The sequence below is a fragment of the Garra rufa genome, chromosome 6, assembly GCF_049309525.1.
Source record: "Garra rufa chromosome 6, GarRuf1.0, whole genome shotgun sequence".
Taxonomy (NCBI): Eukaryota; Metazoa; Chordata; class Actinopteri; order Cypriniformes; family Cyprinidae; genus Garra; species Garra rufa.
Window position 1 is genome coordinate 55,713,822 of NC_133366.1, and position 26,527 is coordinate 55,740,348.

The following is a 26,527-nucleotide window of genomic DNA, read 5'->3' on the forward strand; positions in this document are numbered from 1 at the left end:
ATCAAATATCTGTCCATGGGGAATGAAAATATGTTTTCCCTTCGAATTAAGCTGATTTTTCTGAACCCATTGGCAGATATTTGGTCTTTGTTTTAATCATTCACATCATTTTGATTTATTTTTCAGAAAACAAGGCTTCTTGAGTTATTTTGTTACTCCTGTATTTTTATGAATAAGCATTTGCATTGGAAAACAAGACAAAAATACTGAGGAAGAACATCACTTTTTGAAGTGTGTCTAATAAATGACTGACGAGTGTTATTGTGTTTGTTGTATGTTGTATTACTGTGAGTGAGTCGTTGTTGTGTGCCGCAGGTCGGTGGCCGTGAATAAAGCTCGTCTCAAACGCCTGGGCATCACTCATGTGGTGAACGCGGCTCACGGCACTGGCGTCTACACCGGCGAGGTCTTCTACCAGGGCATGAACATCACCTATATGGGCATCGAGGTGGACGATTTCACAGACGCAGACATCTCTCCTCATTTCCGCACGTGTGCAGAGTTCATAGACGACGCTTTGCTGACACACAGAGGTGAGTTTAGAAAAGGTTCTCTCTTTAATAATGATTCTTTCGAGGGGAAAGAGAGCTTAAAAGGACTTCTTTTTCAACATATGTTTTCCTAGGAGAAGCTAAGGGTTTAGTATGTAAATATTTCTTAATAATTAAAGGATAAGTCTAATAATCCAAACAGATGAGCACCATGCTGTTCCTGTGGTAGATAAACAAACTCCAGAAACCGAATTAGCTCAGCGGCCTGGACTCTGTCATGTCTCACTCACTTATTTTTAGAGTTCGTGACACAGATAGACAGGAACCTCTTCACAATCTGAATCAAGGAGAGCGTCAGACACTAAGATCACGCTGACATGTGCTAGCAGTGAGGAAAGTGCTGGTTATAAAGGTGAGAATTATTAGTCTAGAACTGCATCTCTTCATTTAGTCTTCGTTATCATGACAAAAACATTCAGAGCAGAACATTTACGTCATGTAAATAAGCTCAGACATTATAATCTAATTATTCCTATCCAGGGTCAGTGAACCCAGTGCTGCAGTTCAGAACTCAACCACTAGAGGATCCATGGTTCTCCCAGAAAACTCGCATGACTTCTGCTGAACGCATTTATGAGAATGTTAGAGACTGACAGGCGCAGACAACCTTCACTTTCAGTCATCTTTTTTAATACAATGATTGTAGACGTCACCATTCAACATCAGCTCTCGATTTGCACGGAAGCAGGAAAGACATATGGGTTTGGAACAACAGTAGTGAGAGTGAATGATTAGACCACTGGATTTTTGGGCAAACTACTGGCATGGCATTTCAAAGTAAATATTGTAACTTCCTTTCGGATCTGGATGTGGCTCAGAAGCTCAAAACTCCCAATTTTAACAGTAAGAGTTCATCTCCTTTCTCTGACCAAATCCCTTTAGAAAGTTTGACCTGCTGTTCATTTGGTTTCGTATGAATGGTCTCCTCCTCATTGTGTTCCTGACATCAAGCTCCAGGAGAGGATTTATGAAGGCATGGCTCATGTATATTAATTAGGTCATGATGTGGCTTGATAATCCAGAGCACTCAGTCACATGATTCATTAATACCCTGAAAAATTGTTGGCTGCAGGCCTTTTGCGAGGAGTTCACATGGCATTTACATTTTCAGTTTGTGTGACAAATATGATGAGATTATACTAATATGAGGTGTTTTTATTCCCCTTCATGTAGGCAAGGTGCTTGTGGACTCTATGATGGGCGTGAGTCGGTCAGCGGTGCTTGTTGCTGCTTATCTGATGATCTTCCAGAACATGAGCATCATGGAGGCTCTGCTGGAGATCAGGAAGAAACGTGCCATCAACCCCAACGAAGGGTTTATAAAGCAGCTGCGCCAACTCAACGAGACTCTAATGGAGGAACGAGACGAAGACGACGACGACACCCTCAGTCAGTGCTCCGTGATCGACGCCCGGGCTCGTCTTGACGAGGAGGAGAGCATGTTTGGAGTCAAAGCCGAATCCATCATGGTGGACGAGGAGGAAGACAGAGGCAGCATCATGAGCAGCATCGCATCTTCAGCCGCCGCCGCAGCTCTGAAAGCAGGACTCCTTGGCGGCCCAAACAAACCTGACACGACAGTGACCGGCGAGGACCCATCGCTCCCTGGAAAAGACAGAGAAGATGAAGATGGGGATGTGGACAGCATGATACGGGAGTGGCAGAAGCGCAACGAGAAGTACCAGGATGAAGACTGGTGGGAGGCCCAGCTGATGTGCGACGGGGGCGACGGCGAGTCTTTGTTGGGCGACACGAAGAAGCCGAACGCGAGACCGGAGGACCTGGAGAGCGTGACCAGTGAAGATGTGCGAATGGTGAAGGAGCGCATCGGCCGCCGTCCCCGTCGACCCGCTTCAGAATCAGGCTCCACGACCAGCTGCAGCAGCTACTCCGATCTCTGGAAGCAGCGGTTGAAGGAGATCGAGGAGCAGGCCGCCGCACGATACCGACTCAAAGAAGGCGACGAGGACAGCGAGGCGAGCCAGAAAAGAATCGACGACGACGTAGAGAGCATGCTGTCCGACACCAGCTCCATGTACAACTTCTGCAAAAAGAACAAGGAAAATCTAACGCCTCTGGAGCGATGGAAGATTAAGCGAATCCAGTTTGGATGGAACAAAAAAGAAGCGGCGGCTGAGAACGGAGAGAAAGCGGAGGCCGAGACCGAAGCTCCCGCTCCCTCGCTGGAGGACGTCAACTTAACCGCGTATCAGACCTGGAAACTCAAGCAGCAGAAGAAACACGGCGGCGAAGAGAACAAGGACGAGATTCTAGAGATGAGTCGAGCCGAGGACCCGTCCACGATCAAGAAAAGACAGCGGCGAGAGGAGCTTCTGGAGCGCACCAGGAAAACACTGGAGGAGAGTCAGTCGGTGTGCGGATGGGAAACCGAGAGCGCTCTGAGCGGCAGCATCCCTCTGTCTGCTTTCTGTGCCGGAGCCTTTCCGTCCGCGAGTGTCGCAGGAGACGATAACGCATCTGTGCTCAGCGGAAGGTCTTCTGTCCTTTCAGGTCTCAGCACCCGATCGCAGCCTCCCGTTCCCCAGGAGCCTCCCGCACCTCCTGCCGCGGTCATCGGTCCTAACGGAGAGCCCATGGTAAACATCGCCAATATCCAAAACTGGATTGCCACCGTGGTCAACGAGACTCTGGTGCAGAAGCAGGCCGAGATGATGATGGGAGCGAGTCTAGCCCCCTCCAGAGCGGGATCAGTGTTCAGTCTGGGACGAGGAGTAGATGATGACAAAGCCTCAATGCTGAGCGGATCCACGTCCTCAAGCGTCCTGTCCCGAAGTAGGGCCGAATCCGTCCTGTCCGCGGGTGGAAGAGCTCGCTCCGTGCTGTCGGTCGGCGGTCGAGCCGAATCCGTGCTGTCTGCCGGAGGAGCGTCTAACCTCTCCTCTGTGTCTGGGTTGGGCTACCGGAGGAGCAAGATCACTACGACCAGCGTGCCGCTCTACAGCCTCTTCCAAGACCAGGTGAACCTTCACAAACTGGACACCATGGAGAAAGAGATCAAGTCTGACATGCGGGACAAGATGGCATCCTATGAGGTGAAGAAGATTGCTGAGGACAACAAGCGCAGCACGTTATACAAGAAGAAAAAACCAAAGGAGGAGGAGGACGACGACCGAGACGATCACAGAAAATCGAATGGATTTGATGATTTGGTAGCCCGTTCCTCTGAGAAACCCAAACCCAAAAGAGATCACGGCCGTTCGGGAATACTGAACCTTCCCGCTTCAGCCAGCAACCCCAGCAGCAGCATTGATGAATGGCTCCAAAACGTGAGACCTCCTCAGAGCAAACCTAAACCGTACGAGGGAGACGGAGAGCCGCCGCGAATGTCTCGGCCGTCGCACGAAGGCATCGAGGAACCTTCGGAGTTTGACTTCCCGAGCCGCAGGAGCTCGATTTCAGTGAACGTCGACGAAGAGGAGGAATATAACTTTGCCTCAAGATTTTCATCCAGGCATCCGGCTGACGAAGACATGGATTTGGGTCGAGATCCCAGTCCGGAGTTTAACTATCGATCTCGGAGATCCCCTCCTTCTTCGTATAACGGCTTAGGCGAAGACAGCAGCTACAGAAGCAGGAGATCGTACGCCAGCTATGAGGACGAGGAGAGAAGCAGTTACCAGAGCTACTCCGCGAAGCAGAAATCATATGAGAACAGCGAGACTGCGAGGACTGCTAGAACAGCACAGGGAGACGAGGAAGATGAGGAAATATCTGCTTTTATTGCTCAGATTAAACAGAGGGCGAGAGCACGGGTGGCGGAGGAGATGGAGGACGATGAAGTTCTTTCTGCGTGGAGGAAACAGGAGGAGTCAAAGCCACACAATCACAATAAAAACTAGGAATAACACGACTGTTTATGCCTCAAAATTAAAGATGGCCTTATCTACGTAGATATAGAATTCTATAGCGGTAACGATTCATTGTTTCCTATGTGTGAACTGACAGGCTTGCATTCGTAAAGACAAAAGTGTTCAGTGTGAGACTCTTGCTTGATATGGAGCTCCAGTCTGAGCTGTATATGAACACAGAAGAAGATAATATCACTGCATTTATTATAAAGTCAAATGTTTACAAAAGTCTCTTGTGTTCAGGTTTTATGACAAGAACCACACAAACCTTCCTGGCGCATGATTGGAGTAAAGAGCATAATAAATCTGCAAATCCTGAAATATGTATTAAAAAAAACTATATATAATTAATAATAATATATAGTGAAAAAATTCAATGTGACCCCAGACCACAAAACCAGTCTTAAGTAGCACTGGTATACTTAAATACATTGTATGGGTCAAAATTATTGCCAAAAATCATTAGGATATTAACTAAAGGTCATGTTCCATGAGGATATTTTGTAAATTTCCTACCATAAATATATCAAAACCTAATTTTTGATTAGTAATATGCATTGCTAAGAACTTTATTTGGACAACTTTAAAGGTGATTTTCTCGATATTTAGATTTTTTGCACCCTCAGATTCAAAATTTTCAAATAGTTGTATCTCTGCCAAATATTGTCAAGGGAAAACTTCAGATTTCAGATAATATATAAATCTCAATTTAAAAAAAAATTACCCTTTTGGCTGGTTTTGTGGTCCAGGGTCACATATATGGTTCATTTAACACAAATGAATAATAAAAGTAATATTAAATAATTGAAATAAAAAAAAAATGAAACATTTTTTTTTTTTTTTTACTTAATTCAGACAATTGTCTGAATAAGTGTTTTATTATTGATAGTTGTTTATCCAACGTATACAAAAACGTAATTTCAAAGTGTTATTGTGTAGGTCCTTTTTAAACAACCACTGTTCAACAAACAAACCACTGCTAAAAGAATCAAGCATTTCTGTAATTATTGTACAGAATCTGTGACAACTAGCCCCGACCTATGTTTTATAAAATGGCTAGGCAGGGTTTGTATGCTCAAGAAAACAAACAAACAGAAGAATTTGAAAATTAAATATTATTGAATGATGTGGTTGTTCTGAAGTTTTAGGTCAGTCAGGCAGAGGGGTGTGTGTTTGAGTGTAAGTGTAAGTGTGTGTGTGTGTGTGTGTGTGTTGAAGCAGCGGTAGGCGGGGTTTCACTCTCACACTAAATATTCAAAATGGCGGACAGAGGATCAACGACTCAAGATGAGCGCTCGACTGCAGGTAATTATTACATTTTACATATTCATATTCCCCATCCGCCTCGCCTAAACAAAGCCAAACACACGCGCAGACCGTCTACAGACAGAAGCGACCGCAGTGGCGAAGATGGTTTATTATTCAGGAGATGATTTGAGTGCGTGAGCAGCAGATGAGAGTTGTTTGTCCTGTACAAAACTCTCATCATTTGAAATGGCGCGCGTGCGTGTTGCATATTCACATAATCTCCTGCTTTAGCACAGCGCTCGGGTCAGCCGGTGACCGTGGGTTAAACCGCTCGGTTCGGTCGTCTGTTCGGCGCTGAGGTGATGTTTGTGGATGTTGTGAGTGTGAGTTAGCAGTCGTGCTATCAGCGCGCTTTGTGTCGTTCGGCCGCGACAGAAACTCAACGGCCGCTCATTTGCATATTCATGCGTTTGTTTGGCAGTGAACGCGCACGCGTGATGTTGAATAATAATTCGGAACTTTAATCTGCGTTGTGGCGAACTAAAACAAAAGAAAACTTCAGCCTGAGCTTTCCCTCTCGAGATCAACTGTTTGCCCTCAGGGCAACCTAAATACCCCGACTGTGTGCGCGCGTGTGTGTGCGCGCGCGCGCGTGCGTGAGTGAGTGAGTGTTTGGGGGGAATGTTTATTTTCTCCAACAGGTAATAAATGACAAACTCTGAAAAGTTTCCCTTTCTCAAACGCGCCTGCTGTTGAATAATTCTCGTGTAAAGTGGCTCGAGAGGAACTACATTAAAACCTGCAGGAGTGAAATTGCGGATTTGCATAACATCAGCTGCTTGTTTAATGCGTTTCATTCTTGTGCATAATTTAAACGTCAGTTTCATTCCAGATGAGAGACGCGTCACACTATTTATTTATCGCGCGGATTAAATATACAGCGCTGCTCATGAATATTCATGAGGACAAACGCAGTGTTCATGAATGATTAATTTGTGAGCGCTAATGCGCGCGGTGTGATTTGCTTTGGATGCTGAGTGCATGTGAGTTCTGTGGAGGATTTCACCTTGTTCTTATTTCAGCTTCTCTTGTGTCTCTCAGGAACATTACATTTGCATTTATGCATTTAGCTCAGTGCTGCTCCTACACAGCATTCAGGGTCTTGTCTATGTGTTATGTGTGTGCACTGCATTAGAATTTGTCCCAGTTTTACACACTACTATGATGATGATGATGATGATGATGATGATGATGTAGTGTGGACCTGGTGTTGATCTGGACTAGCCTTGGACTAGTGTGGTTTTGCAGACTTGCGGTGACCAATGCTATTTTCAAACTTTGCAATACTTAATTTTTTCACTCTAATGAAAAGTTCCTTGAAATAGATTTTTTCCAGCTGTAATAGTAATACATCAAACATCTAGGGACTGTATATTTGTTTTGAATGATTTACCAACATTTCTACATAGCAACTAAACAGCAGATCATACAATATTGGACTCTAATTCATTAATTAACCATGCTTTCACACAAATATTTGATCCTACACATGAAAAGCTGTTTTAGCTGCTGGTCTTCATATTAACATTTTCTATGAGTAACAGCGTTGTACTTGTGGCATTTCATTTATGAGCTTCAATAATACATTTTACCAAATGAAAAATGGAAACGTATTTTGTTAAGCATCTGGTCTGAGTTTGTTTTAATTTGAAAACGACCCGTTAATAAAGTCTTGCTCCATTTAGTGTGCCAGAGGCTGGTGCTGCAGGTTTAGTTTCAGTCACCTGGGTTTACTGTAGTATTCACACAACAGAATGAAACTGTTATTTGATAACATTAAATATATAGTAAATGGCATAAAAAGATAAATCAGTAGTGATCTCATGAATTAACACATTAATAAAAGGTCATGTAAATCAAGGGATAAAAAAAAAAAAAAAAAAAGGTGATTGAAATTTACCTCAGAATTGCAAGATGTAAACTTTGAATTGTGCAATGAACGATTCTGAGATCATATCTTGCAATTATGGTTTTCTCAGGTAAAGAGATAAAGTCACAGGAACTTTTTTTTTTTTTATAACTACTGCTGTACCGTTACTGTAGCATCACTGCACTGTCACTGTAGTATCATTGTAACACTAACATCACTGCACACTTATTGCATCGTTACTGTAGCGTCGCTGTGATGTTTCTGTATGGTCAGTGTAGCATCAGTCCGGTGTTACTGTAGTATCATTGTAAGATTGTAACATCATTGACAGTGCAGCACGTCCTCATTCGTGACCGACTCTGATCCGGTCGTACATGAGAGCAGAGTTCTGTCTAGTTGCTATTATTACATTAAAGGCACGGCAGAATTGGAGCGCATGATTGGCAAACACGGGATGATGGCTTAATTAAAGCTGATGAATATTAATGAGTTCTTGAGGTCTAATAGAAAAGTTTGGGCTGCGGTTGAGTTGAAATGTTTCTGTTCTCTGAATACTTCATTTCTCCTGCGTTGTGCCTTATGCCACTTATCTGCTTTAAATTATGCAGCGCTGCGTTCAATAGTTTGAAAGGCTAATTAATTGCTTATTTAAAATTCTATTAATTAAATCATTTGCATAATGCATTGTGTGTCAGTTAGCTTACTGAAGCCCTCGCAGCGGCCGTATGTAAATGCTGTTTCTCTCAACTGTTTTCTTTGGAGTTACAAAGATCCGTCTGTCTGTCTGTCTCAGTGGGGTTGTTGTCATGGCGACGGCTCGAGTTAAAGCCACATGACTGTGTTTGTGTGTAACAGTGCAGCAGATGAGTGCAGTAAATGTGTGAGTCTTTGAGATCAAGAGCTTCCTTCACCTTTATCAAACTCGGGTGTGAAACGCTCTTCTCTGAGCTGCAGGACGACTTACGCAGCACGTAGTAGTTAGTGGATAGTTCAGTAGGAACCATTGATTCAGTCGGGTGACCAAACATCATCTGTTTCCCAGCTGGAATTTTTACATTTTCTAAAATGTTCAGGTTTTGACTTTGTCCTACAGTTTTCATATTTGCTGAAAGTATCACTGAAAAATAGTTGACCAATAGTGTGCAGGCATTGGTCATAATCAACCAATCATGGCGTGTAAGAAGGCAGGATGTACAGTATGGTCTGACACCACCAAGGCTGATAATATATGGCCCTGGACCACAAAACCAAAGTGTCTTAAATAGCACAGGTATATTTGTAGCAATAGCCGACAATACATTGTATGGGTCAAAATAATCCATTTTTTGTCAAATTATGCCAAAAATCATTAGGATATTAGTAAAGGTCATGTTCTATGAAGATATTTTGTAAATTTCCTACAGTAAATGCATCTAAAAATAATTTTTGATTAGTAATATGCATTGCTAAGAACTTCATTTGAACAACTTTAAAGGCGATTTTCTCAATATTACTTTTTTTTTTTTTTTTTAAGATTTCAATTTTTCAAATAGTTGTATCTCAGCTAAATATTGTCCTTTCATAACACACCATACATCAATGGAGAGCATTTTATTTAGCTTTCAGATTATGTATAAATCTCAATTTCCAAAGTTGTACCCTTATGACTGATTTTGTGGTCCAGGGTCACACATATGGACTGATATGTGGGTTAATATTTTTTCTGTTTGGTCGATATGTCAGAAACAGGACTTTTATTTTGATGCTTCCTGTCATCTGTCATTATTAGTCGATCGTCTCGGTTTAACAATTAAATTATTGCACAGAACTTTTAAACAAAGTTTGTAAACATTATGTGAAAAAGTATTATAAATGCTGTAATTTTTAATTTGTAAATACATCTTTATTTATGAAAAATACTGTAACAGAATCAATAGTTATGATTTTGTAATTTAAATAATTATTTTTTAAATATTCTTTCCCTTATTTTTCATAATTTTTTTTTTATAATTTTCATGATATAATTTAGTAGTAAATATTATTTAAAAACATAGAGAAATTCGATTTCAGCAATTGTTAAGCATGTGTTTTTACTATCTCTAAATAACATATTGATATTGTATATATCAGCCATCAAAAAAATCCATATCTGCCAATCAAAGTAGAGACTGTTGACAGGAAAACAAAGACAAAACCTGTACGTTTTATGCAAGTTAGAAACAAAAAACAAAAGTATATTTGTTGAGTGAAGGTTTGATCCGCTGGAAGAGTGTTAAGCAGGTGAAGGATGTTGATGTCCGTCGGTGGGTGAGTTCTGAGATGTTGTTTTGTGTAAACGAGCTCGTCCGGTTTGACTCCAGGATGTTTTGAGACGTGGTCATTAGCGACACATTCTTTCATCGTAGCCGCGTTGCATGCTGGGAAGCGCCCCCCCCCCACCTCCAGTAATTAAAACAGTCACACACGGCTGGTAATTGGCCTTGTCTCACTTCTCCCTCGCTGTTGTGCTCGCCGTACCTCCGTCCTAAAAGCTATCCAATTAATATGCTAATGAGCTGATAAATATTTATGAAAAATGTTGAATTATGCAGGAAGCTTTCAGAGGTCCGTGCGAAATGAATTGCGTGCCGAACTTCAAAGCGGCGCTCCTCTAATGAGCGGCGGGGTGTGAGATTTGCATACGCCTTTAATCAGCTGCATACTGATTAACTTTCATTATGGATGCGGCGCTTCCAGATGTAGTCTTTGTGTTCCGCTCGCCGTCCGACAAACAGCCGGTGTTCGCTAACGGATGCGTCGGCGCCGGAGTCGTCCGCTGTCGCCGATGCGCTGCTTCCGTCGCTGACCGTCGTGTGTCGTAGCGGCTCCTTTCAGGTGCGCTTTGGGTCCTGGACTCAGGTGAGTCGATTGGAAGATTGGTTTCGTCTATCTGCTTTCGTGTCTAATACTGCAGCTCTGTCATCTAGGACTGGCTGATATAGTGAATAATACAATCTCTCTTTTTCTGAATTGGGTTTTTGTATTGTTTAATTAGGTAACTTAAAACTGCAGCATGAGAGTAAGATTCTCTGTCTAAAGAAAGTTCTTCTCCAAGTGCAGCACATGCTGTAAACGTAAAAACAAATTCACTTGATATCTTTGCAGAGAAGATGCATGAGATATGAAAGCAAATATTGTACTTAAACATGTTCAGAAAAACAATCTAAAACATGTTTCTGAGCCAGAATGTAGACATTCAGTTTTAGAGTTCAGCTCAATTGATTGAATCCCTTTCATGACTGTGAGTATAACATCAGCAGATGATTATTAACCGTAAATGAAAACAGCCGCAGCTTTCAGTCGTGAGCATCATCAGACATACAGTAGTAGTTCTGCACAGCTTTCTGCTTCTCCAGTGCCTCTCTGTGTAAACATGCGCTTAATGCATGTGTTTGACCATTGTGTTGTTCATGAAACAGCATCATTAAACGCGATGCTCAAATTAAAGAAGCTCAGCTGATGTCTCATAACTTTGTGTCTGGTGTTTTCAGCACAAAAACATTCTGTGTTAATATCAGCACTAGAGATTAGGGATGCACCCAATGTTTGGCAACTGAAATTATTCAGCCGAAAATTGCAAAAAAAAACTCTTTCGGTGTTCAGCCAAAAAAGCGAAAAAGCTTAATAAATGATAGCAAACAATCAGGTGACGCGATCAAATAGAGGCTTGCACTAATGATCAAACATGTGGTCAGTGTGGAAGCATTTAAAACTGTCAGAGAAAGACTGAAATCATCCATTAGTCAATCAACTCCAGAACGTTCTGTTGTCTAATACACCAGACACCAATTGTGTTTATTCTGACAGCAGCTCCTTAGCCAGGGTTCAAAGACCAAAGATGACAATCATTCACAAATCTGCTGCTGCCAGCAAACACTAGGACTGAGCTCTTCTTGCGGGTTTACCACTAAATAAAACTCAACATGTTAGTATTGTCATTTTACTGCTGTTCTGTCAAATAAAATAAAAACAATCATTCCAACAGCTCTATTAATACATTTATTCTAACATTCTCCTTTGCGCGGCAAGGCTGCATTTATTTGTGCATTAAAACACATGCCTGATTCAAGAAGGGGCTCTTAAAATGGCCAAAGAATATTAGTTTGCTAAGTTATTAATTTTAAGCTAAATTGTGGTTTGTTGGTAGGCTATAATGGCTATAATGTCTACTAGAATGTTACAAATGTTTGCAGCTGTGGCCTAATGGTGAGGGAGCTGGGCTTGTAACCCAAAGGTTGCCGGTTCGATTCCCACACCGGCAGGGTTTGAAGGTGGGGATTGTGAATGAACAGCGCTCTTTCCACCTTCAATACCATGACTGAAGTGCCCTTGAGCAAGGCACTGAACCCCCAGTTGCTCCCCGGGCGCTGGAGCAATAGCTGTTTCACAGTTCACTGTGTGTGTGTGTGTGTGTGTGTGTGTGTGTTTGTTTGTTCACTTCTCACTGCTGTGTGTGTGCACTTGGATGGGTTAAATGCAGAGGGCCAATTTCGAGTATGGGTCACCATACTTGACAAAAAAAAAATGTGTTCAGTAATCAGCCTTCGGCCCAGTGTTTAATTTTTGGCTTTGGCCAAGAATTTTCATTTTGGTGCATCCCTACTGTAAATGTAATGAAATTGTGTCAAACCATTAGATTCAAGTGAAATGATGAAATCACTGTCATCAGCATATTGGTAAATGTGGTCTGGTTGCCCTGATTCTTCATGTTTTCTCTGTGCTCAGATTCCAGCGGCGGTCCAGCAGATCTGAGCAAGAGCAGTATGGAGAACGGAGCACATGGAGGTGAGTGATGATCTGCTGAATGCTGGCGTGTGTGTGTTTGTCTCTGATTGACTCTGGTGTGTCCGGCAGGAGCTCAGGCCAACGGTCTGGACGGCCACAAAGCAAACGGACAAGCGGCAGGTTCGATCAGCAACGTTCAGGCGCAGGCGCTGCTCCAGCAGGTACGTGAAGCACACACCTTTACGTGTCTCCGTGATGCCGGTGTTTGTTATCGCTGCCGGAGAGTTTAGTGCGGCGCGTTAATTAAACGGCGCTTCTGTCGCTCGGAAACAGGCGGAGGAGAAAATGCAAATCCATGCGGAATTTATATGCGCTGCATAATGAGCTTTCAGTTAACGAGAGCCGCTTCAGAATATAGAACAACACTCACAGACCACAACTCCTGTCAGCGGCTGTCAAAACAGCTTTTACAGAGACGTTCACTTAAAACTATAACTCTGTCATCATTTACTCTCCCTCATGTTTGTTTCTTCTGTCGAGCACTAAAGAAGATGATCTTCAATAACGCTCCATCGGTGAATACGTTTTTTGACTTCCATTGTTTTTGTTTTCTATACTGGGAACCAGAAACTATTTGTTTGCCAACATTCTTCAATAGATATTGTGTTCAGCTGAAGAAACTCCTGCAGGTTTGGAACAACTGGAGTAAATGATGACAGATTTTCATTTTTGGGTGAACTATCCCTTTAAGATATTGTAATTGCTCATGTGAGATGCCTAGCTTTGACCAAATTAATCTTATTATTCTTGAGTTTGCAATGAATACAGCCTTTGATGCTCATATGGTGTAAAAATTCACAAGTTACGGTCAAGGTAGGGCGGGGCGATATGGCAAAAAATGTAAATCTCAATTTCTTTTTTCTTTTTTCTCGATTTCTTTTTTTTTTAAAATGATTTTAACTAGTTAACTTGAAAGTGTGACTACATGATTTGAGTAACTTTTTCTTTATTAACCCTTTAAAAATAGAAATAATAGAAAATTCTATTCCAAGTGCAGCACACATGAAGTCATCAACATGATGTAAATGTTAAAAAATCACTTTTCCTGATTCTTCGATTTCTAAAAGATAAAATCATGGCAAAACAATAAGTTAAAAAATCACCCAAGCCCTAAATCAAGGTATGAGCTACTCAGATGAGGAGTATAAAACTGCTGATTTTGAAAAGCTTGACGTTAATGTTTCTGAGTATGAAACTCTCTCTCTCTGTCTGTGTGCAGTTGAGTTTGACTCCAGCGCAGCTGTTGTTGCAGCAGACGCAGGCGCAGCTCCTCGCCGCAGCCGTGCAGCAGTCAGCAGGTCAGCAGAGCAGCACCACTGGAGCCAATATCTCCGCCTCCGCGGCCACGCCCATCACGCTCTCCCAGCCCATTCAGATCGCGTCTGTAAGTGACTGACATCTCACTGGCCAATCAGATTACAGATTACTGACACTCCCACTAACACCACATCCATCTGAGAACAGCTGCTCATTCACAAACTATAAACTAAATAATAGAGAGAAGTTGTTTTTGTAACGCCTTCTTCTGTTAGTATTAGAGCTGTGCGGTTAATTGAAATTCGGTTTCGATTTCAGTTTCTGCGTCAAACGATCATGAAAATGCAGTAATCGAGATGAAACGATTATTCTGCCCCCTCACCAGTGCTGCGCTTTAACTCCTTCATAAAAGCCTAATTTCACATGCAGTCAGCTAAATCATGTAACCTGACTTTGATAAAACGGGACGTGCTTGATTTATTAATGTTTCTTTGGTGTTGTGTTTTTAGTAGCACGTAAGAAAACTTGTGCAAAATGAGGCGCTTGGTGATTATTCATGTAAACGCTTGTCAGTTCTGTCTTAAATGATCATAAACAGCTGAGGATGAAAATCCGTGTGTAACAGTAGATTGGATCCTGTGGTTAAAGCGGCAACACGTAATCTTCCTTCTGCCGTCTCTGTGCTTAATATTAATAAAACATAAAAATACAAAGACAGAAATCACTCACTGCCCTTAAATGAAGAATTTTTATAGTTTTAATAAACAAAGCATGTTTAACTATTAGAGTGAATTTTACATTCAAATAATTACATTCAGTTTCTGTAGTATGGTTAGACTACTTTAGACTTATTCAGTATTTCTTTAAAGCACTGTTTTTTATTTTATTTATTTATTTATTTTTTTTATCTTTTTTCTTGCTGTATTGCTTGTGTTTACAATATTGACCAAAATAATTGTGATTATGATTTTTGCCAAAATTGAGCAGCCCTAGTTAGTAAGTTATTCTATACTTTTCAAACATGTTTGGGGTTAAATAATTGTTTTTTCATCAAGGATGCATTAAATCAATCAAAAGTGACAGTTTTTAATGTTAGAATAGATTTCTATTTCAAATAAATGCTGTTCTTTTGAGCATTCTATTCATCTATGAATCCTGAAAAATAAAATCTGGTTTGCACAAGAATATTGAGCAGCACAACTGTTTTCAACATTGATAATAATCAGAAATGTTTCTTGAGCAGCAAATCAGCATATTAGAATGACTTCTGAAGGAATAAATTACAGTTTAACAGATATTCACATAGAAAACTGTTTAAAATGGTATTAAAATTTCACAGTTTTTACTGTATTTTTGATTAAATAATGCAGCCTTGATGAGCAGAAGAGACAGTTGTGTAACTAAAGTTATAGTGTTATGTTATAGTAAGACGTGTGTGTGTGTGTGTGTGTGTGTGTGTGTGTCTCTCTGTGTGTGTGTGTGTGTGTGTGTGTGTGTGTGTGTGTGTGTGTGTGTGTGTGTGTGTGTGTGTGTGTGTGTGTGTGTGTGTGTGTGTGTGTGTGTGTGTGTGTGTCTCTCTGTGTGTGTGTGTGTGTGTGTGTGTGTGTGTGTGTGTGTGTGTGTGTGTGTGTGTGTGTGTCTCTCTGTGTGTGTGTGTGTGTGTGTGTGTGTGTGTGTGTGTGTGTGTGTGTGTGTGTGTGTGTGTGTGTGTGTGTGTGTGTGTGTGTGTGTGTGTGTGTGTGCGTGTGTGTGTGTGTGTGTGTGTGTGTGTGTGTGTGTGTGTGTCTCTCTGTGTGTGTGTGTGTGTGTGTCTGTGTGTGTGTGTGTGTGTGTGTGTGTGTGTGTGTGTGTGTGTGTGTGTGTGTGTGTGTGTGTGCAGCAGCTGCAGCCGCAGGGATTGAACCTGCAGCAGTTCGTGTTGGTTCAGCCGGGTCACTCCATCGCTCCTCAGCTTCAGCCGCAGTTCATCATATCTCAGTCTCCTCAGGGTCAGACCGGTACGAGCGTCTCCTCCGTCTGCTGATGTAGCCGCTCCTCGTCTGTGTTTCTAACTCTGTGTGTGTCTCTCAGGTCTCCTGCAAGCTCAGAATCTCCTGACTCAACTACCTCAAAGCCAAGCCAACCTCCTGCCAGCGCAGACCAGCATCGCTCTCACCACACAGGTCACACTCACCTGCGACACACCTGATCCCACACCAGACGCTCTCATAGAGTTGTGTGTGCTGTTACGGCTCAGCTCTGATCTGCGTTTCTCAACAGCATCTGTGGTCGCCAGTGCCATCGTGACCAGTGGAGTTCAGAGGAACTCGAAACCACAGTTGCTTTTGGGAAACGCAGCCCTGGGTGGTTTAGTTCTTCACTAAAAGTTTTTATATCAAAAGACTCTAATGAAGACTGCCATAATGCAGAAAACTTAAATGGAATCACAGAATCCAGTTACAAAAATAGCATGTACTGTATAATGCAGAATGTCAGAATCCTGGTTGAATAAATCAAAAGTAGAGCTCTCTTCATCAGATCGTCTGTGAATATTAAACCATACAAACTCTGCTTTGTAAAACTTAAGGAATAATCACTTTTTTAGTTAATTTGATTGATGAGACATGCCTTTTGGAAAATGAAAATGAAATCCAGAAAAATTCTAAAAGAAAACACACAAGTAAAGAAAAAAAATCATAAAGATGGTATTTTTGGTGGTTTGGTTTTTGATTGCTGAAATCTAATTCAGCTGTGTTAAGGAGAGACACTGCAGGCAAAAATGCATCTGTCAGGTTTGAGATTTTGGGCTTTTTGGTTTTTCAGACTGGTAAAAACCAACACCCCAAAGACACTAAGTGTTTCTTTTATAGCACTTTATCTATTTCTAACTTTTTATTCCTGTCTATATCCTGAAGGTTTTTGCAGAGGGATTTGTTCATATATAATTAGCTTGATTTTATACAAGATTTTATTCCCCCCAAAATTGCAAAAAATACTGTTTTCTGCCTGTTCTAAGTATTTTCTGAATTATGAAGTGACAAAATAAGAAACCCCAAATCCCCTCTGAAAAAACATTTGACACTGTCGGAAAAAAATAAATTTAAACATGAATTTTGAAACTGACTTGATCCAGTGTTTAGATGTTTGTACTATAAATGTATGCAAATTAGTGCACATTTCATTATAATGCCTCATTTGAATATTTAAACCTTACATTTTAGAAAACGTGTGATATGACTATTAGTTAATTTTTTTTACCCTATTCACCTGCAGTGTCTTGCCTTAAAACAGAGTCCAGAAAAATTAAATCAGAATAAATTGAATTTGCAAAAAAATGTATTCTGTCTTTGGCTGTTGATGTTGTTGCAGGCGGCCACACCGACGCGGAAGATCGCCGCTATGCCGGCTCCAGCGGCAGCCGCTCCGAAGCGCATCGATGCTCCGTGTGTGGAGGAGGCCAGCGATCTGGAGGAGCTCGAGCAGTTCGCCAAGAACTTCAAGCAGAGACGCATCAAGCTGGGCTTCACTCAGGTGATTGAGACGATCGAGTGGAGAACGGTGTTCCTGCATAACCGCAGGCTGCAGTTTCAGCATTTCTAGGACCCTATAGTTTTTTTATTATTGTTTTATTTTTTTTATTTTTTTGAATAAAGCGCTTCATGTCTGTGCAGTAAACGGTAAAACAATTGCACCGCAAATACTGTGTTTATTAGTACGTTAATAAATGTAAGATCATTTGAATACAGATACCAGTTTAGAACATCCAGCAGGACAATGAAGTGTTTGCACAGCTAAATAAGCTAAATGGAGATTGCTGACAACGCCTCAAACTCAAGTTCACACAAAAAAGAAAGAAGGAAACACAAAAAATCTATAGTTTCCATGGATCCAGTGTTTGCAACTGTTTGATGTTTGAGTCTGGTCTCCTCTAGATGGCGCTGTCACGAAAAAATAGGGTCCTAGAAATGCAGTCTCTGGTCGTGTTCTGGTCATGTGTGATGCTAACGTGTGTGTGTGTGCGTGTGCGTGTGTGTGTGTGTGTGTGTGTCTGTGTGTGTGTGTGTGTGTGTGTGTGTGTGTGTGTGTGTGTGTGTGTGTGTGTGTGTGTGTGTGTGTGTGTGTGTGTGTGTGTGTGTGTGTGTGTGTGTCTGTGTGTGTGTGTGTGTGTGTGTCTGTGTGTGTGTGTCTCAGGGTGATGTGGGGCTGGCGATGGGGAAACTCTATGGAAACGACTTCAGTCAGACCACCATCTCCAGATTCGAGGCCTTGAACCTGAGCTTCAAGAACATGTGCAAACTCAAACCTCTGCTGGAGAAATGGCTCAATGACGCTGGTGAGAACAACCCTCATGTGACTATCTTCAGATGGACACCTTTAGCAAATGTCTCACCGCAGAACAGATCTCATAAATGGATACTATTATAGTTCACATGAAAATGTTTTTTTTTATATTTTCTCTTTTCATTTTTATTGTGAAGTTTTAACTAAAATAAGTTTGTTTTTGTAGAAAAATAATAAAAAAATTCTAGTTTTTGATTTAAAAAAAAATGTAGTTGCTAATAGTTATTTCAGTTTTAGTTATTTTAGTATGAAGTTTAACTAAATTAAAATAAGAAATGTTTTTTCATATTTAATCTGAGTTTAAATGATTAGTTCACTTCCAGAACAAAAATTTACAGATAATGTACTCACCTCCTTGTCATCCAAAATATTCATGTCTTTCTTTCTTCAGTTGTTAAGAAATTGTTTTTTGAGGAATCATTCCAGGAGTGTTCTCCATATAGTGGACTTCTTGAGTTTGAACTTCCAAAATGCAGTTTAAATGCAGCTTCAAAGGACTCTAAACGATCCCAGCCGAGGAAGAAGAGTCTTATCTAGAGGAACAATCGGTTATTTTCTAAAAAAAAAAAAAATGTACAATTGATATACTTCAGCTCAAATGCTGGTCTTGTCTCGGGGATGTGGATAGTCTTTGTACTCCAGTTCAAGACAGTTAGGGAATGTCAAAAAACATCTTCAGAATCGTCCTCCATTGCTGTTTTACCTTTTTTTTTTGTAAAGAGTGTGTGATCTTCTTTGCACGCTCACTTTGTAAACACTGGGTCGGTACTTCTGCAGCGATGGAGGATGATTTTGAAGTTGGAGGAAGAAAACAAGATGGGAGTTTTTTGACATACCCTAACTGTCTTGAACAGGAGTACACAGACTACAAAACTAGCATTTGAGGTTAGAAAGTATATAAATTGTCAATTTGTCTCGAAAATACCCGATTGTTTCACTAGATAAGACTCTTTATCCTCGGCTGGGATCGTTTAGAGCCCTTTGAAGCTGCATTTAAGCTGCATTTTGGAAGTTGGATGCCAAGGGGGTGAGCACACTATCTGTGAATGTTCGTTCTGGGAGTGAACTAATCCTTTAACATTTATTTTACTTTAAGTAATGCATTTTTTAAAATGGTTTGTATGTTTAAGTTCACTAAAATAGTTCAGCTTTATGCGTATGTAAATGTTTTCTACGCCGCATTAAACGGTTTAAATGCATCTAAATCAGCTTCTGTGCTGTATTTGATTGATAGCAGTCTAAAGTGTCCTGTTACTCTACATGAATTTATTGATCACATGTGAGAATGTGACACACATCTAATAAGATTAAAATACCATTATGAAGGTAAAAATGACTGGAAATCAATTTCATTTGGCAAATAAGAACACTCACTGCTCGTATGAAACACTTTAAGAGTCTGAAGCCAACACAGATATACTAGACAAAGAATTACTGTCAAGCCCCAGAAGTGTTTGATATGTTTGTCAGCGTCTGTCTGAGAGTTTTCATGTGTTTGCTCAGAGAACATGTCTGCTGACTGCGTGGTGTCGAGTCAAAGCGAAATGTCTCCGGGTCTCTGTGACAGTCTGAACCGGCGGCGTAAGAAGCGGACCAGCATCGAGACCACCATCCGTCTGGCCTTAGAGAAGAGCTTCCTGGAGGTGAGTGTGAACCCTGAGCGCTAGAGAGCAGCAGAGCTCAACTCTAGAGTCCTTTCTGTAAAACGTATGGCAACAGTTGCTAGGGTGTTGATGTTTTGGAGGCGGGGCTGTGTTTGTGATCTGCAGCAGAGTCAGAAACCGTCCTCAGAGGAGATCACACTGATCGCGGATCAGCTGAACATGGAGAAGGAGGTGGTGCGAGTCTGGTTCTGTAACCGCAGACAGAAGGAGAAGCGGATCAATCCTCCCAGCAGCGGCGGATCGCCCGCATCGGCCATCAAAACCATCTACAGCAGCGCCACGGTGCGGCACTCCGGATCCCCATCCGCTCCAGACCACAGCACTCACACTAACACTGCACAGCTCACTGCGATTCATAAATGCTTATCAAAGTTTAGCAAAAAAAAAAAAAAATTTTTTAATATTCTTAAGGCGAGACACTGCAGGCGAATAAGGGGAAAAAAATAGTTATGACTTTAATTACTCAGTTGATTGATTACATTGATAATTGTAAACATTTTTTGCATTACAAGTTTTTAAAAATAGTTTAAATATGCAAATGAGGCTTTATTTAATATGCGCTAATTTGCATACACCTCTAGCACAAAAATCTAAAAACTGTTCAAGTCGATTTCAAAATTCTTGTTTAATTTCTTTTACATATTAGTGTCAAATGTTTTTACAGAGGGAACTTTGAGTATCTCATTTTGTTAGAAAATACTTAACAGACAGAAAACAATGTATTTTTAAAAATTTTGGGGTAATTAAATGTTGTATAAAATCAAACAAATTATATATGATCAAATCCCTCTGTAAAAACCTTCAGGATATAGACAGGAATAATAATGTAAAGTGTGATGTGTGTAAGTGCTGCTGAAGTGGAGATTTATGGCTCAGTGTAGGAGAAAAAACTCATTTTGAGAAAACGGCCTTTAAAAATCTGTATTGTAATTGAAATCTATTGACACAAATAGATAAAGGGCTATAAAAGAAACACTTACCAGTGTCTTTGAGGTGTTTTCTTTCCACTAGTCTGAAAAAACACTTTATGAAACACCAACAAGCCCAGAATCTCAAACTTGACAGGTGCATGAAAACCCTGTTTTAGCCTCCAGTGTCTGCCCTTAAATAGTCTATTTTATACTTTACAGTGGAATAATACAATCGTAATGTTTTATTTAGTAATAGTGAATCATAATTAAAAATAGTAGTTATTTTGAATCAATATTGATATTTATACTACAAAAGAACAGCTAATAATTTTATTAATAAAAATAATCATCATAAATCGGTAATAATTATCTAGTCATTGATGTAACATTACAGTGAAATAAAAAATTGCTAATGATTATTTGTACTAAATAAAACTAATAAACAAAATAAGAAATATTATTATTGCATTGTTTAATAGTTTTATTTAGTAATTATGTCAATTATAATAAAATTTGTAGTAATATTTTTTATGATATTAGCATAATATGATGTGTAATATTTATAATTATAATAATAATATAGAAAAATTGTATTGTATTTTCCCCAAATCGTAGAGCCCAACTAGTGTGTTTGTGAATGCTAGCTCTGATCTGCAGTGTTTCTGTGTTGTCATTGATTATTGATTATTGATTATTGATTATTGATTACTAATGAGTGATGTTTGTGTTCAGGTGTCCAGCGGCACAAACACGTTGACGGTCAGTCCTGTGGTTTCTCTGAACAGCGGCACCATCACTAGCTTCACCTTCAGCGGTGCGTCTCTCCTGCAGCTTCACTGTCCTCCAGATGTCATGTGATTTAGTGATGAGTCACGTGACGCTCTCTCTCTCTCTCTCTCTCTGTGTGCCGTAGGCGGAGCTCTGGGTCAGGTGACGTCGAACGCGCCGTCCGTCATCTCCATGGCGCCCGCCCTGGCCACGCCCGCTCCCACCATGACCACGCCCTCTCTCAGCTCGTCCGCCACCGCCGCCAGACAGGAAGCGGCCGCCGCGCAGGCGGTTTCCACGGCGACGGTCACGCAGGGGGCGGGGCAGCTGCTGGTGACGAGCGCGGGGCTGGGCGGAGCTAATCTGAGCATCGCGGGTTTGAACCCAACCATCATAACGCCCTCGCAGCTGACGCACGGGTGAGTGAACGGGGGATTATGGGATACTGCTAAAAACATGGTGAAAATATATTCGTTTTCTGTCTGTTGACAGTATTTTTGGCATTAATTATGGAGTGATAAAAAAAGAGAAATCCAGAATCCCACCTGGAATAAACTTGAACACTAACAAAATCAAATGAGAATTATGAATCTGATTTTATCCAGTGATGAGGTTTATGTGCTGGAAATATTTGCAAATTTTTATTACATAAATGAATGGCAAGCCATGAGAGTTGGGAGTTTTTATATATATGTGTATATATATATATGTGTGTGTGTGTGTGTGTGTGTGTGTGTGTGTGTGTGTGTGTGTGTGTGTGTGTGTGTGTGTGTGTGTGTGTGTGTGTGTGTGTGTGTGTGAGACCCTGGACCACAAAACCAGTCATAAGCATCAATTTTTTACATTGACATCGTCTCAAATCTGGATAAATAAGCTTTATATTGATGTATGGTTAGGATCGTACAATATTTGGTCTAGAATCAACTATTTGAAAATCTAAAATCTAAATTATTTCAACTATTTGAAAAAAAAATCTAAATATTGAGAAAATTGCCTTTAAAGTTGTCCGAATGAAGTTCTTAGCAATGCATATTATATTACTAAACAAAAATAAAGTTTTTATACATTTACAGTAGCAAATTTTATGAAATATCTTAATGGAACATGACCTTTACTTAATATCCTAATGATTTTTGGCATTAAAAAATTTATCATTTTTACCCGTGCAATGTATTGTTGGCTACTTGCGACTGGTTTTGTGGTCCAGGGTCACATGTATATGTAATATGTATATATGTGTGCGTGCGTATATGTTTGTGTGTATATGGAGAAACAAGAACTCATCCATATCTTATTGCACTTTAAAGACTGAAATCTACAGACCCAAATAGATAGTTGTTGTTTTTTTCTCAGTTTACAGATTTATTTCTCTTTATATTCTGAAGATTTGTTCATATCTCATGAGCACTGATTTAGACAACATTGTACTGATAAAACATGCTGAAAATGGGTGTGTTTTCTGTCTGTTGACAGTATTTTCTGATTTATGGAGTGATAAATAGAGAAATCTAGAATCCTCTCTGGAAAAACCTTTCACATGACAATTATGAAGAACCTGATTTTATCCAGTGATCAGATTTGTTGATTTAAAGAGGTTTGTTCAAAAGGTTGAATAAAATCATTCAGTAAAAGGCATAAAGGTGTGTTTTTAAAAATGGAAAATGTCATTTTTTTCCCTTTGATTTTGGGGTAAATGTGAGGCTTTCCGTAGTTTTCTTCCATGTTAATCAGAGGTTTTGTGATCTGATTGGTTGTGTCTTTGCCGTACACAGATGATTGGCGTGTCTGATGTGATTGTGATTGTGTTTGTGTTTGTTCAGCGGGGCGCTGCTGAGTTTGGCTCCTGCTTTAGGAAACACCTTGAGTCCTGCTCTGATGAACAACAACACACTGGCCACCATCCAGGGTAAATACTACACCCTCCATCCTCGCCCGCTTTCACTAAACATCTCAAGCCTAAAAGTAGCTCATAAATCCACAATTTAGGAGAAAACCTTAAAAATAATGGATTCCTAAGTCACTAAAACCAAATCACAAACTATCCTTCTTGCTGAAAAAAGTAATACAAACTAGATAAAAAAATTCTTCAAGACAAACTTTGAAGTCGGCTAGACCAGAAAGTTTGAAAAAGTTTAACAAGTTTAAAATGATTTCCAAGTTTTAAAAGTTTTAAGTTTGAGGATTTTCAGTCTGAAAAAGTTTGAAGTTTAAAGCTTAGTTTTTAAAAGCTTAAAGTTTGATAGATAGCATGATTAGCACGTTACTAGTTACTATTCCAAATCTAAAATTTCCTTTGATAATATCCTTGTTTTCATTAACAAGTTGGGCAAGAAGCTGTTCTTGTGTCCAGTTTAGTTTTCTTCTCCATTTAAAAGGCTGTTTATAAGCATATCCGCTAATTATTTGAGAAGCGCTGACAATCAGCTGAACATATACTTGTTTAATTGGTGACCCTTAGCCTGTATTTCAACATCTTTATTTGAATGTGGCAACATAATATCACAATATTTCTATCAGCAAATCTCTGACAGAGACCCTTCCCCCATTTTTTTTTGTTTCCAGCCAAAATATCTAAAAATTCTTAAATCAAGAAGGATTTTGTAGACAAGTAAAAATGTTCTTGTTTTCAAAAAAAAAAAAAAAAAGGGAAAATTAAGTGAGTTTTTGCTTGGAACCAGCCAAATAATCTGCCAACGGGGTAAACTCCGAAAACAAGATTATTTTTCTAACCTCATTGGCAGATTATTTGACTTGTTCCGAGCAAAAACTCACTTAATTTTCACTTTTTTTGAAAACAAGAAAATAATTTTTACTTGTCTACAAAATCCTTCTTGATTTAGTAATTTTTAGATATTTTAGCTGGAAACAAGACGAACAATCTAAGTAAGAAAAGCATGTTTTGCAGTGTGACTCTCAGCTCAACACCTCTCTCTGTTAGTAAAAGTTAGTCTCAGCAGCTTTTTTACTGCTATTTAGGAAAACTCTTAGTGGTAAGATCAAATGTTTTGTGGATGCTGGCCCTGATCTGATGAACATGAAGATAATGAGAGATTGTAAATGTGATTGTGCTCTAGAAATATAATTTTAATTTTTGTCCATCAGCTCTGGCGTCGAGTGGAGCTTTTCCCCTGACCTCCTTCGACGGAAACACCGGCCTGCTATTCGCCAACACCAGCGCTGGAAACCCCGCCCAAAGTCTGGTGACCACGCCCTTCTTCCTCAACCCGTCCAGCCTCTCTCTGCTGCCGGCCAATCTGCTGTCGGCGGGCGGGGCCGGAGGCGGAGCTCTCAACCTGCAGCTGACCGGCGACCTGCAGCAGAGTCCCGTCGCCATGACGACCAAGGGCGTGGGCGTGGCCTCGAAGGCGCAGTGAGCGCGTGCGGCTCCTCCCCCTCCCGTGCTATTACCAAAAACACTTCTTCCTGCGGAGAGGACACGCCCAGGACGCAACTTTGTTTTTCGATCTTAGTTTGCTGAACTAACGTCTAAATTAACCAAAAACGTGACTCTTTCCGATTCTCCACGAGAGATTATTTACGTAACAAGAGTTTATACGGACTTTCTACGAGGCGTTCTGTTGTTTTTATTTGCCGATCGTAGACGATTTCAGATTTCTAACCAAAAGCATTTCAGATGTTTTCTGTTGGGTCGGGTGGAGGTTCCGTCGATGACTTTCTAAACTAGTTCTCTAACTCGACATCACTTTATCAATACGGTTAGAAGGCTTTAATCTAGTGCTAACGGGAGAGATGCAAACGAACTTTGATTCTGAATCGAGTTCAACTGAATCTATTAAATGTGTGAGTGACTCACCTGTACCTGTCTGTCAAATCAAACCTTTCTGTCCCGTGTTTCTAGCTCGTCTTCTAGAGATGGAGAAAGCGCCGCAGGATTGGTCTTCTCTCGGACTGTTACTGCCAACAGAATCACACGAGAAGCTGCAACCAAAGCCGGTCTCCGTTCGGACGGACGGAGGCGTGTAGCGAGCGCAGGGGTCAGGGGTCAGGGGTCAGAGGTCAGGGGTCCCTCCAGCACTGATGCTAAAGCTGCTTCCCGTGGATCTTCATCTGAAGACTCTCATACTACTGTGTACAGATGCGCTTGTGCTTCACTCGTGTTCTTTTGCCAAAGCAAATGTCTTTTTAACTTCTGCTTTCATGCGTTTAACACTGACATCCTTGTTTTAATCTGACAGTCTGTTCTACAAACATATATGAAACTATCAGCAAATGTCAGCTTCTTTCTAAATCATGAATCCGTTGACGTGAAGCGGCGGCGTTGATCTGTTATTGCCGCTCCGTCGTTTCCGTTTCTGTCTGGTTTATTATTTAGCGTTCATCAGCGCTTCGGTTTCATCTTTATCACTTTTATTATTTTCTCCAGGAATGAAAACCAAAGATTCATCAGCGTCTGTCTTTGTTTCCTCTCATCTTTAGTCAAAATGCAAACACTATATACCAGGATTATATAGAAATATATGAAAAAACATAGTTTTATTTTGTGGCTCCCAAAGCAAAAATCCTTTTAAGGATGAAAACCAAAGATTTTTCACCTTCTCTTTGCCTTTCCCTTGATTTTTTTATTTTGATTTTTTTGTTAATGTGTAATTAATTTGAAATGATGAATTCATTCTAGTCTTTATGATCCAGAGATCATCTTGTGTCGATCTCAAGAGGCGTTTCTGATTCAGACTGTGTGTGTTGAATGAGTTTCTCTACAGAATGTGTTTGATACAGAAGGGCTGTTCTCACACACACACACACACACACACACACACTAGAGACACACACACACACACACACACACACACACACACATATATATAGAGAGAGACACACACACACACACACATATATATAGAGAGAGAGACACACACACACACACTGTTGTCTCTGTTGTTCCTCTGCAGGTTTTCGTTATTTAATCCAGTGGTTCTCAACTCTGCATGTTTTGTATGTTTCTGAATCTGACACTCAGTTCAGTTCACGGATCTTTCTCCTGATGTGTTCAATGAGGGAGACATACATAATGTGCAGAGCACACCTGAGGACCGGCGTTGAGAAGCACTGGATTAATGGACGCTTCAGTTGTGGCCGTTTGCCGTAGATGAAGTGTTCTGGATTTGTGCGTTTGTCTGTATTTTCCTCAGATGACGAGTTTGTCATGTTGCTGTAGTTGTAGATTTCATTAAATGTTTTTCTCAGA

General features: G+C 40.6%; 2 protein-coding genes across 2 annotated transcripts; both read left to right on the forward strand.

Moving 5' to 3' along the window:
• Window positions 1-82: 82 nt before the first annotated feature.
• LOC141336213 (serine/threonine/tyrosine-interacting-like protein 2) lies at window positions 83-4,651 on the forward strand. The gene is made up of 2 exons (XM_073841763.1): window positions 83-533; window positions 1,725-4,651. Exons 1-2 carry the CDS (start codon window positions 422-424, stop codon window positions 4,409-4,411), a joined length of 2,799 nt encoding a protein of 932 aa, XP_073697864.1. The 5' UTR covers window positions 83-421; the 3' UTR covers window positions 4,412-4,651.
• Window positions 4,652-5,679: 1,028 nt separating this feature from the next.
• LOC141336214 (POU domain, class 2, transcription factor 1-like) lies at window positions 5,680-26,519 on the forward strand. Its single transcript, XM_073841764.1, has 14 exons — window positions 5,680-5,725; window positions 12,342-12,401; window positions 12,471-12,562; window positions 13,621-13,785; window positions 15,538-15,655; window positions 15,729-15,820; window positions 17,007-17,168; window positions 17,829-17,970; window positions 19,482-19,621; window positions 19,748-19,924; window positions 21,286-21,367; window positions 21,467-21,740; window positions 23,142-23,227; window positions 24,424-26,519. The coding sequence occupies exons 1-14, from the start codon at window positions 5,680-5,682 to the stop codon at window positions 24,693-24,695; spliced, it is 1,908 nt and encodes a 635-aa protein (XP_073697865.1). The 3' UTR covers window positions 24,696-26,519.
• Window positions 26,520-26,527: the final 8 nt, after the last annotated feature.